This window comes from Falco rusticolus, chromosome 8, assembly GCF_015220075.1.
Source record: "Falco rusticolus isolate bFalRus1 chromosome 8, bFalRus1.pri, whole genome shotgun sequence".
Classification (NCBI taxonomy): Eukaryota; Metazoa; Chordata; class Aves; order Falconiformes; family Falconidae; genus Falco; species Falco rusticolus.
Window position 1 is genome coordinate 50898922 of NC_051194.1, and position 11571 is coordinate 50910492.

Genomic DNA, 11571 nt, shown 5'->3' on the forward strand with positions numbered 1-11571 from the left:
CATAGCAAACATCTTTATATCAAAAGGAGTGTGAAAAAAGTCTCCTAAGAAGCAGATACAGGTTTGACTGCCAAAAAAAAAAAAAAAATCTAGAGCAGGCACAGTCTTATCACTAGCACTCATTAAATTTTATTGTTAAAATTAAACTCTGCCCTTAGAAGCAGTCTTTTAAAATATTCTAACTATCACATCCTCTCATTTGAAATTAAAAGTTTATTTTCTCCTTCAGACACCTGCTGTCCTCTTCAAGTACTGTAATGTGACACTCGACATGCAATTGAATTATTCTAATATAACATACACCAGATGTCATGACCACACTTCACTTTAACTTGAGAAAAATCAAAAAGAACAAAGTGCGAACTCAATTCAAGGTGTAAAGAAAAATCTCAAATTCCATGGGAACACGAGACCTAAAAAAAAGTGTCATGAAGTACTATTATTTCTATTGTTTTTAAGTATGACCCCTGGTAAACAGCAACTCTGGCTCAGTCAGCACTTGCATCTGAAATTACAGCATACCATTTGAGCAAGCAATTTCCACCACCGTTTCTGCAAGCTTATTTCCAAAGAGCCTCAATTGTACAGTAGCAAAGAAACAGTCACAGACTGTCAAATTACAGCTTAAAGTTATTCATCTTGTGCCATTTGAGCATTTGCCCTACAGCTTTTGACAAACATTCATGTTTTTTTCTCACTTCATCAGTCTCCTCAACTGAAATGGCAGGTGAAGTGCAAGTTAATTTAGAGCACAGTCCAACTGTTGTTTCAGACAAGAGAGGGAGCTGTGAGCTGAGAAGGAAGTTATATGTAGGGCACAGTGGGAACACTGCTAATAATGCAAAAGGTTAGTGAATGGCAGCTAATAATGTGAAAGGTCAGTGAATAGTGGTTTGATTCCTTTTTGGCATAGTTTATATTTTAGTTTAAAAAAATCGTTTCTAGCAGACCAAGCCTCAGATAGTTAACACATGCGCTAATTAAATAGTGTTACTGGCAAAACCTGCAACAATGACTCTGAAAAATTAAAGTCATATATACCTGGCAGCCAAGTTAAGACAAATTCTGCTACTGCAGTCGAAGCAGCACCAATGAGACTGGTGTTCAGGAAGTCTTAAAAGAGCAAGGGAGAATGTCCTTGTGGTTACAATATGGGCTGCAATTCAGGAAATCTGGTTTGAATTCCCAGCTCTCCAAAAACTTCAAGTACTATCTCTTGCAAGGCATTTAATAGCTGGGCACCTTGGGCATCTTCATTTGGGCAGGGAAGGGGGAGAGGAAGGGGGGAAGCAAAGAAGAAAGGAAGTGGACAGCACTTTACCAGCTGGCTCATCTGTTATCGAGTAATAATTATTTTATTCCAGTAATACAACACTACGGATCAGTACCAAATCACAAACACTGAATTGTAAATCTGAATTCATCCCTATGTGTCACTGCTCCCTAAGCCCAGACAGTACACATTTTCAGCCGTTTGTCCTGAAGAAGCAGATGGAAGCGTGCTTTTGGCACAGCTGGCCAAACAAGCAGGCGTTTTTAAGAGCATGTACTGTAAGCGACAAAGCAAGTTAATTAGAACAGCAGGTATTGTGTAGCAGGTTTGATCCACAGTTTATAGTGAAATTGAGAAAAGCAATGAACTCTCCTGAAAACTTCGTTGGGAGTAAGTTACTGCCCCCTGTCTGAGTAATCAGCTCCCACAGAAAATAAAATAAAGTTTACTGGTCTTAAAACAAAACCCTCAAAGGAACATCCTGGAATTCAATCCGCTCAGGCCAGTTCCTCTCTCATCCTGAAAACAGGCAGCATCTTAAAAGAAAACTCATGCCTATGTCCCAGCCACTTCCCACTTTGCAGATGGGTAACCACAACTCACCTACGGTCCTCAGATTTGGGGATGGGGTTGGTGCAGCGTTGGCTGTTATACTTGGCCACATATTCACATTGCTTGAAGGGGGCAGTCTTGTCCTCCAGAACGTGTCTGATACAGAAGGCGTAGCCGTTAAGTCGCCTCTGCTTGCACAGTTTGGGGCTATATGAGCACAAGGGCTTATTGTCAACCTCAGAGAAGTGTATGTGTTTGCCTTCATACATCACGTGACTCTATTCCTTGTGAACATCAGCTGAAAGAACCAAAATATTAAGACAAATCACTTACAGAAGAAAACAAATGCATTCAATTCTAGATTGTCTGTTTCATTTTGGCAGGGAAGAGAGACCCAAAACAATACCTGATTTTAAATCTTCTGTACCATATCAATGTTAAGAGAGAGCCCCAAGGACACCACTATCCTGGAATGATGATGAATCAAGATGAAGCAGATTGTCTAAGGAAAATATCACAAAGGTCAAAGTCAGTCAGAATAAAATAGATATTATTACTGCTTAATAAGTAAGTGGCCAGATGCAGTCACTAAACCTGTGGTTCAGCTAGCATCCAATAAGCCAAATCCACTAGCACAGTAAGTTTTCAATCAGTAGTCACAGATCTTTGGAAACTGTGAAAGGACATTGTTGGGGGGGGAAAAAAATTCTACTGCCACTGCACTTGAACCTGCTGAAGAAAACTCCACTCATCTACCAGACAGTGATTAGGAGCTACAAGTTGAAAAGGTTAAGTGTCAGATTAGATCACTTGCTTTCAGGAATCAAGTTGAATGATGATTAACTCATTTGATTGCAGAGGTTTTGCTTCAAGTATCTTTGCTTACAGAAAGGCTGGCAACTACCCTTACCCTGCAAAATTATAATTTCACCAGGCAGTGCAAGTTCTGTACCACACCCAATGAATAGTCTTTAGATCTTGTAGCTGCCCACAGCTTCTACAAGCATCAATATGCAGTCCTTCCTGAGGTCATTATGGTTCTTCAGAGCTTCTCTACCTCATTGTACTTATTTTAGGTAAATGCGGGCATTAATAATATCAGAGGCAGTATTCCCATTGATGACAGGAGGGCCAAAATGTCATTTCAGCAAGAGGCTGGGGGTTTTTTTCCCCCTAAAATAGACTCCTACAGTGCAAGCCCAAGCAATCCTAAAGTACTTTTTCATTTCTCAACACTACGGAGTCTTTGGCTTAATCACCTTTAAAAAAAACAAACAAACCACAAAAAACAAAACAAAAATGAACAAACAAACAAAAAACCCACCCTGAAGTAGCTTCAATCAAATTAACAGCACACATATTCTGCAGCTGCTCTGCTACACTCAGCTTAGCCTGCAAAAGGCAGCTTTTATTCAGGCTATCCTGAAACACTGGAATAAAACTCTTTTGAATATGGTAGATTCAGTACTTGGTTCAGTTTCATATATACCAATGGTGTTATATACCAAGCAAAGGAATGTACATGGAGGTGATATTCAGGAAATATATAACAAATTAGAGGCATGTGACCAATGTGCAGATTACCACCTCAATCAACTTACTTGTTCCCAAAGCCACAAATGACAAGAACACCACTGCAAGGAGGAAGCCTATGCAGACTTTGCAGGAAAGATGCAGTTTCCTCTTGTGAAGGTAAAAACCTTCACTTTCCACTTGTATAAAAGCACCTTGAGAAAATGACAAGCACTATGGCACTGGGGGGATCTAGAAAAGCAATTTTAAGTCACTAGGACAAAAACAAAACATGCTAATTACACCTCTAACAGTAAACTGCATAAACTAGGCCTTTCATTAACTGTACAAGCAGGACAGAAGATCACTAAAAATTTAAAAACACGCTTAAAATTCTTGGAAGAGTTGCACATGCACACATGCAACATAGCATACAGAATGGAGACGCGCTACAAAATATAACTAGCACAAGTGACCTGATTAATCATTTGACAATAATTAGGATCATTTCGTATTTCCTGTTTATATACATAGTTCCCTTTCCATGGACACATGCAAGTGCAGAACCCCAGGGACAGGGGCCTCGTGCTTTATTTACACCGAATAGCCACAATACAAGCACGGACACCTAATCCAGTTTCAATCACCTTTCCCAACTTCTCTCAAGGCATGGAAGCTCATGAAAGTACAGAGCACACACTATATACATTTGAAACCAGTCACTGGAGTATGACCCTTCACAACACACCAGTCTTAAGAACAAAAAAGTTCATTGTTGGCTGTGCCCTTCAAAAACAGAGAATGGGAAGTGGGAACTATCTAACTATCTCTTCTTTAGCATGCTAAGAACCAAACAAGCCTTTCAGGCTTTCAGTATTATCCAGCAACAATGTGAAAGAAAAACATAAAACCCATGGTGACATGCCTAATATGGGAGTTGTGATCTGGGTTTGGGTCCCATATGTTTGAGAGACAGCCTCCTTCATTACTATGTCAGCAAAAGTAATCAAATGAGTCTTAACTAATTGCATCTCTAACACAACATAGCTGACAAAGCCATTTGCTCCAGAGTTTGCTTCTCTCAACAGTTAACCAAAGCTTGTATTTGGTGGCATACTGGACAGGATGAAAACCTTGAAAGAACAAGTGCATCTTGCAGCTGGGGTGACACATGCTGTTCTCTATTTCTTTCTATTTACAACCTTCTTTTAAGCTACTACTATCATGCTTTGCAGAGTTTTTGATGGATCAATGACCTTCTCTTTTGCACAACCCAACAACCTTTCTCTTTGGAAGGTTATCAAGCAACAGACCAAAGAAAAAGAGTTCCTCAGAATGGTTCCAAAGTGAACAGTAAGAAATGCATACCTGGTGTGCCTCCGTTAAGCTTCTGTAAAGAAACTGCTCCACAGTTCCCAGCCACTATAATCCTGGATTTATTCTTGTGCCCCAGTCTTATTTTTGGATTTAACTCATAATTAAGTCTTATTTTTGCATTTAACTTGACTGTGTCAAGACAGGCACAGTATTTTACTTCTCACTTGTCTGAAAGATACAGGGGACAAGTAAAATGCCATATGAAACATTTAAGAAAAAATACTGACAATAATACTTAGGGTATTTTGGGGTCCATATATACACTAAGAGAAGCTCATGCAAATATAGCCATGATAAGAATCAATTAGTGCAACTACCATGCAACAAACAAAAAGAAAGCTAATATACCTAGCAGTCAATGTTATATTTAAAAAAAACATACAGCAACTCTCTTAAACTTGCAATTATATCTTTGTTGGTAGATTCCTACACAGACTCCTTGAAAGACAGTGGCACTATGTCGATATACTGCCAGGATCAGAGACTAAAGTTGTACTCAATCTAAAAAGAGCTTTTCCTTTTTACATCCATAGCAAACCAGATATAGATAGATAGATAGATTAGATAGATGTATAACAAAGACTTTTAAAGCTATTGAGTCTGGTTTAATCTGATGCAGTATTTTATTTTGAACAAAATATACAGGAGTTCTTAACAGAGCTTTTTGCTGCTACATAAAAAGTAGCACAAGTATGGAATAGGCACATGTTGCTTAACAGAAGAGAACTGAAACTACATGTAGCTAAATAGTGGGTGGGGGAGAAATTATTTTTGTCCCACAGGATTCAGTAAGAGATGACGGAAACATGGACTTCCCCTGGAAAAAATCAAATGCTTAAGCAGCTGTACTTCACAGTGAAAATACCAGGGTACAAAACTTTCTGGAAGCTGTTTTGGGTTTTGCATTTATACTCTACATTGAAGCTATAGAAAGGTTTAACAGAAACATAATTTATGCCTGCATATGCTCAAACTACCTTTAGCCACAACCCATGAATAAGAAGCCAGAGGCTGCTTCTTGAGGTATCTAGATTTTCCTCAAAACAACTGCTTCTAAACAAAAGATTTTGGGCTAGTCAGAAGCAATGGTGAAAGAACGGAAGAGAATCCAGAAATGTGTGCCATTGCCAAATGATGTAAGAGATGACTGAGGTTTAAAAAATCATGGTAGGGGATAAGGTGAATATAGAATGGTCATATAATATCAGACAATATTAGAACTAGGGGTATTTCATGAAGCTAGCAGGAGATTGTCCAAAAACATATTAAAGAAGTACTTCTTCATTTTTACTACGCACAGGTAGCAAACTTGCTCTCATAGGAGGCTATGGAAGCAGACAGTATCATCACATTCAAAAAGATGATGGAAAAGTTCATAGACGATGAGGACATAAGTGATGTACCTGCTAGCATGCCTAATTTAACAAATATGGTGAAGGAGTAAGAGAAGAAAACCCTAAAAAAATGGCTGGGATTTCATGCTCTTCCTAAATAGCATCACTTACTCTTGCTGCTCAAGAAAGAACACTAGGTTGGATCGACCCCTGATCTGACCCACCAGGGTATTTCTTACATTCTTATGAGATTACCACTAACATTTGTAATTTGATAATACATTCATTTCTCCCCTTCTCCCATTTTTTATTCCTGAGCAGCTGACTGGAAGAAAACCTCCCTCTGGCCAGAACCCTATCTGGACACGTCAAGAGCAACAAACTTGGCATCCCAGCAAGGCTTTATAGCAAGGACAGGCAGGACACAGAACAAAGCCACGCTCTGCGACACCACTTAGAGCAGAGCTACTTGTCCTGCTGAGTGCAGCCACTGGTGGTCCATAAGACAACAGGTGGCAGTTTGTAAAGTGACTGTAAAAAGAGAAAGGAAAGACTTAAATACATACAGGTACACACCTGTGCAACTGTCAGTACCTGCTGTCAGGCATAGGAAGAAGCCGGCTCCCAACTGTTTTTAGTACTGGCAAGCAGGCATCATCAGCTTCCTTGCTGCACTCATCAGCTCCTAGACAACAAAGCTGTAGCCCTATACTCCACAGACCCTCTCCCAAAACAGTTAAGCGGTCCTTCAGAGAGGCTGGGAAACAGTGTAGCAGCAAACTTTGCAGGGCAATTTTTGCTACACTATACTGAGTATCACCATGATGGATGTTGCACAGAAATCTGGTACCTCACATCATCTCTAGTCTACAGAGAAGTTAATGGCCCATCACTATTACAAAGCCCAAAGCATTATAGCCCCAAAACTCAATCAGTAATTTTGAGAAAACACCATGCTGAAAACATCAGAATACTTCAAATCACGTGGGCTGGATACATTCTTAAGTGTATGCTCAGAACTTGACATTCAACACACATAAGACCCTTTTAGGCAATGGAATCCCCAAATGCATTGTAAATTGTGAGGCAATTATATGTCAGTGGTTAAAAGATGTATAATTAAGAGGACTGAGCTCAGAGCTTCACACATTGCATCCAAACAAAATACATGAACTGCGTTGTATTGCCTTTGCTAATACTAGTGCAGATTTTATGTTAAATCACTTTGTGTGTTCATGACATCTCACAGACAAGGTACAATCATCTACACATTCCGAAACCATCGGCTTGGGGCCAGACATGGAACATGGATTTCCAAGAACCTCAGCCTTTCCACAAATAAAAATGGCATAAATAGCAGTTTTGTTGATTCCTCAACTGGACCAAGAAAGAACAATTCCCTGCATCACCACTGTCTGACCTTTTTGCTGAGACTAACAGTAAACACACAGATTTTAAGAGTTTGGGCAACATGGAATTTCATTCACTCAGAGGTGAATAGAGACCATAAAAATCATTGCAAAAAGACAAGCTTTTAAAGCTACCTTATAGTAAAACCATTCTGTCAGTATAAGTAAAACCTGTATTATTACAGAGAAAGCAAAACCACGCCTTTTTTCTATTTCATGCCAACAGACTTCAGGCAACCAGTACCTCTCTGTGAAGTCCTCTGTTCTATCAAGAGAAGCTGCACCACATCTAATTGTGGTCAACATCAACACCACAAAGTTGTAACTTCTGTCCCCATTCTGTGATCTAACCATAACTTTGGCTTAGTTCTGGTCATTTAACAGCTCAATTCTCTACTACGCTCAGTTACCAAACCAAGTCTGCTCTAATTCTGGAAACAATAGTCTTTTTGTTAGTGAAAGCATCAAAATTGAGACAGAAAACACTGGGAAGCAACGGAAGTCAACTACAAGTTCCTGTAGGAAACACTTCTATTAACTAGAGTACAATCCTTACTCAAGGAGACCTCTGAAGAGCCCTGCACAAAGTCAAGGTACTGCACACAGATGCAGGCACCCTGACATATCAAGGTACTTAGCATGTTAAGATCTTACTCAACATTTTTAGTTACCACCTGGAATCATAATTTGGGCTACTTTTTTTCATATGTAAAAATCCACCTAGGAAGATAGAAGCAGCAACATTGTCCTCATTCTTCCTTGTTAGAAACCTACGACTTCAACTCTGCAAAAAGGCATAAAGACGTCCAATTTATTGACAGAAAAGCAGCACTATATTTTAGGCCATATTGGTAATAAGGTTATGCTTCAGAATATAATGTAATGAATATAGAATTAAACTTAAGTATTATTCCTAATAATAAAAATAATGACCAGAGAACTTACAGACTTGTAACAAGTTTCAATCAACAACAGAAAACATAACCAAGATGAGGGAAAATAACTCTTCTTGTTTCAAAACTGAACAGGTCCTTCTTTTTGTTTTCCTACGCTAAAAGAACTTAAGCAGGAATTTTAATTTCAGCCGATTCACTCATCTGATAATTAGTACCTTAATGAAAACATTACAAAGACAGCCCAAAGCCTAAAAAACAACACATTTAAGACTCCAGGAATTTTAGAAACTTCACAGGATTTCTAAAGAGAAAAGATGTTTAGTAGGTAAATTCATAATTGTTGCTAACAGCACATTCCTAAAGATTTCAATAAAATAATTTCCTAAACATGGCTCATCTTGACCTAAGGTTCAAGACAGGCTCCATATCTCTGGAAGTCTTTTGAAGATGGATTTCTCTATTTCAGCAGAAGGTCTCAAGCCCCGATCCTGTAATCACATCCTCACAGGCAGATTCTCATGCTTGCACAGAAGCACACTTATTTCAATGTGGCTATAAACAGGCCAGGCTTTGCCAGGGCGAGCCAGGCTGCCGAAAGCTGGCCTTCAGATGCAGCAACAAATGGAACATTTAGGCCATTGCAACATCACAGAAATGCAGTTTAAAACATTATCTCAAAATATCAAAGCCATGATCCTGAGAGAAAGCAGAGACTAAACATACCACAGCATACCTTGCATCTGTACTTGAACAAAGAAAAGGCTGTATTTTATTTATTCAAATAACAGATAACCTGCACTTGCATACGAGGTTAAAAAAAAATACCTTAGTCTTATTTTTAGTCCCATTACTGCAAAGACTAACAAGCTTATTTTCACACAATACAGGAATATTGTTCTTGCTTCAGTAGGAATACTCAATAAATAAAATAAAGCAGTAGAGCTCACAGAGCAGCCTTTTAGCAGTTATAAGCTATCAAAGTTTCAATTTGATATTACAATAAATTTGAACCTCCTGCGGATCTACCATACTGTGAGAACATGGTACATGCAACTCTGTGGGACCAGGCCCCATGTACAACTTCATTCACTCATCATAAAAATATTGAACCATCAAAATAACTCCCACTAAGGAAATTTTGGGTTGCTTTCTGTAGATAATTTAGCTTTACAATTAATAAAACTTGTCTGACGCATGTATACGTTACAAACAAACCACATAAAAGGTTGAAGATGGCTGCAAAAATGTCACCAGGTATGTAAGTGGCAGCTCCATACAGAACACAGGCACTCTGGTTCAGCCATCAGCAGCGGTACCTGGCGGGTACAGCCTCAGCGTGAGACACAGCCAGTACGGGGGTGCCCATAAGAGAGGGTGCTCAGCTACAGGGGAACAATTTGCCGCCCTAAATTTGCCAATTTTAAGTCTATCGATCCACAGAAATGGAGAGCAGCCTCAAAATAAACCTTCATCACATGTTGTTAAGTAACAAAGTTAGAACTAACTATAGAACTACATATTTTAATCAGGCAGTATAAGATAAGGCTTTAAGGTAAGCGTTACTGTCATTCCCAAAATTCATGTGAGGTTACCTGTACAAAACTGTTAACATTTTGAGCTAAAAGACACGTTAAGGGACATGACCAAACCGAGACACCTCCCGCGTTAGGAACCGGAGCCCTGTCACCTGTGCGGGGTGAAGCGCCTGGGTGGGTTTTCCAGTGGACTCACTTCGCAACTACCAGACGTTGTTTTCCCTGAAAAAAAGGATCCTTTCATTTTCAGTCCTGGGGGGCTGCGGCAACTCACAGGAACCCCCTTCCCCTGCAGGACCCCGGCTGGTGGGGACAGCCAGGGATCCCCCAGCGGGGACAGAAGAGGGGGCCTGGCTCGAGCCCAGCCAGAGCAGGGGCTGCTGAGGCGGCCCCTTCCCGGGGGTACAGGGCCAGCGGGCTGTCGCCGCCGTCGCCAGGTGGCCCTGGGACAGAGGGGGCGGCTGAGAGACCTCGGCCCGGGCCCCGGCACATGGCAGGGGGGCAAAGGCGAGGCGGGGGCAGCCCCCCGCTGCCAGCTCCGGGCTGGGCCGGGGTCCCCGTGTGCCGGCCGCTTGTGGGGCGAGGGGCACCCTGACAGCCTCCCCGCACCCCCAAAACCGCCTCCCCCCGCCCCAGAAAAAAGAAGTTATGAGGCGAATCAGCCCGCCAGAGGCCCGGTCGCTGGGGGACACCGACGGCGGGGGGAGAGGGAAGGGGGGGGGGTGTGTACACCGGGGGCTGGGGGGGGGACCGCGGCCACGTCCCGGGGCGCCCCCGCCCCGCCGGCTCCGTCCCCACGGCCGCGGGTGTGGGGCGGGCGGCGGTGGCGAGGGGGGAAAGCGCCCTAAAAACGCCGCGAAACTTTCCAGGCCGCGGCCAGCGCGGCCCCGCACGCCCCGCGGGACCGGCACCGCCTCCGCCGCGGCGGCCCCGGACCGGGCTGGGGGAGGGGGCGCCCACACCCCCCCCCCGGCCACCACCGTTCATTAAAAGTCATTTCGGCAAATTAATGCCGCCCCCAGCCCCCCCGTCCCGTGGCCCCTCTCGCCCCGCCGCCCCGCGCGGGGGGGGGTGGGGGGTGAGCGGCCGCGGCCGTGGCGCCCCCGCCGCCTCCCCCCAGCCGCCTCCCCCCAGCCGCCAAGCTCCGGCGGCGGCGGGGCTCGGCCCGCTTTGGGCCCGGAGCCCGGCGCGGGGGGCCCGGCGGGGCGGGGAGCGGAGCTGCCGGGCCGCGCCGCGCCGCGCTGAGGCCTAGCGCCCCCCCGCCCCCGTTTCTCTCCCACCGCCCTTCACCTCCCGGGCAAAGGCGCCGCGGCGCCGCACCCCGACCCTCCCGCTGGGCCCCGGCCACCGTCTCACCCCCCTTCAGCGCTCCCCTCGGCGCCCGAAAGCCTCAAAACCCGCCCCGGCTCCCCTCACCCCCCGCTGCGGCCTACGCCACTCCGGCCGATCCCCGGCCTCGCGTAGCCCGCCTCCCCACCCGCCCTGCACCCTTCGCACCGCCTGCCGCGCTACGCGAGCCCGGGGATTGAGGCCGGGCCTGGCTTACCTTTCCAGCTGCTTTTTTTTTCTCCTCTCTCTCCTCTCCCCCCTTTCCCTCTGTTGGGCTGACAGATCAGAGTTTCCTCCCCAGCAGAGGGACTGGGAATGGGCTCGGGCTCTGTGCTGAGGAGCTGCTGCCCCCCT

At 43.9% G+C, this 11571-nt stretch overlaps 1 protein-coding gene across 4 annotated transcripts in view; it reads right to left on the bottom strand.

The window, feature by feature from the left end:
* Positions 1–11511, bottom strand: part of INO80D (INO80 complex subunit D) — a 46245-nt gene extending 34734 nt beyond the window's left edge. Inside the window, exons 1-4 of one of the 4 annotated variants that reach the window (XM_037396793.1) lie at positions 11435–11511; positions 10041–10110; positions 2232–2327; positions 1877–2123 (exon numbers count right to left, since the gene is read on the bottom strand). In XM_037396793.1, the coding sequence (XP_037252690.1) occupies positions 1877–2094 (218 nt within the window). In that variant the 5' untranslated portion in view covers positions 2095–2123; positions 2232–2327; positions 10041–10110; positions 11435–11511. Of the gene's footprint in view, positions 1–1876; positions 2154–2231; positions 2328–9945; positions 10111–11434 lie in introns of those variants that run through there. The other 3 variants (XM_037396797.1, XM_037396795.1, XM_037396794.1) reach the window with 3 other exon arrangements.
* Positions 11512–11571: the final 60 nt, after the last annotated feature.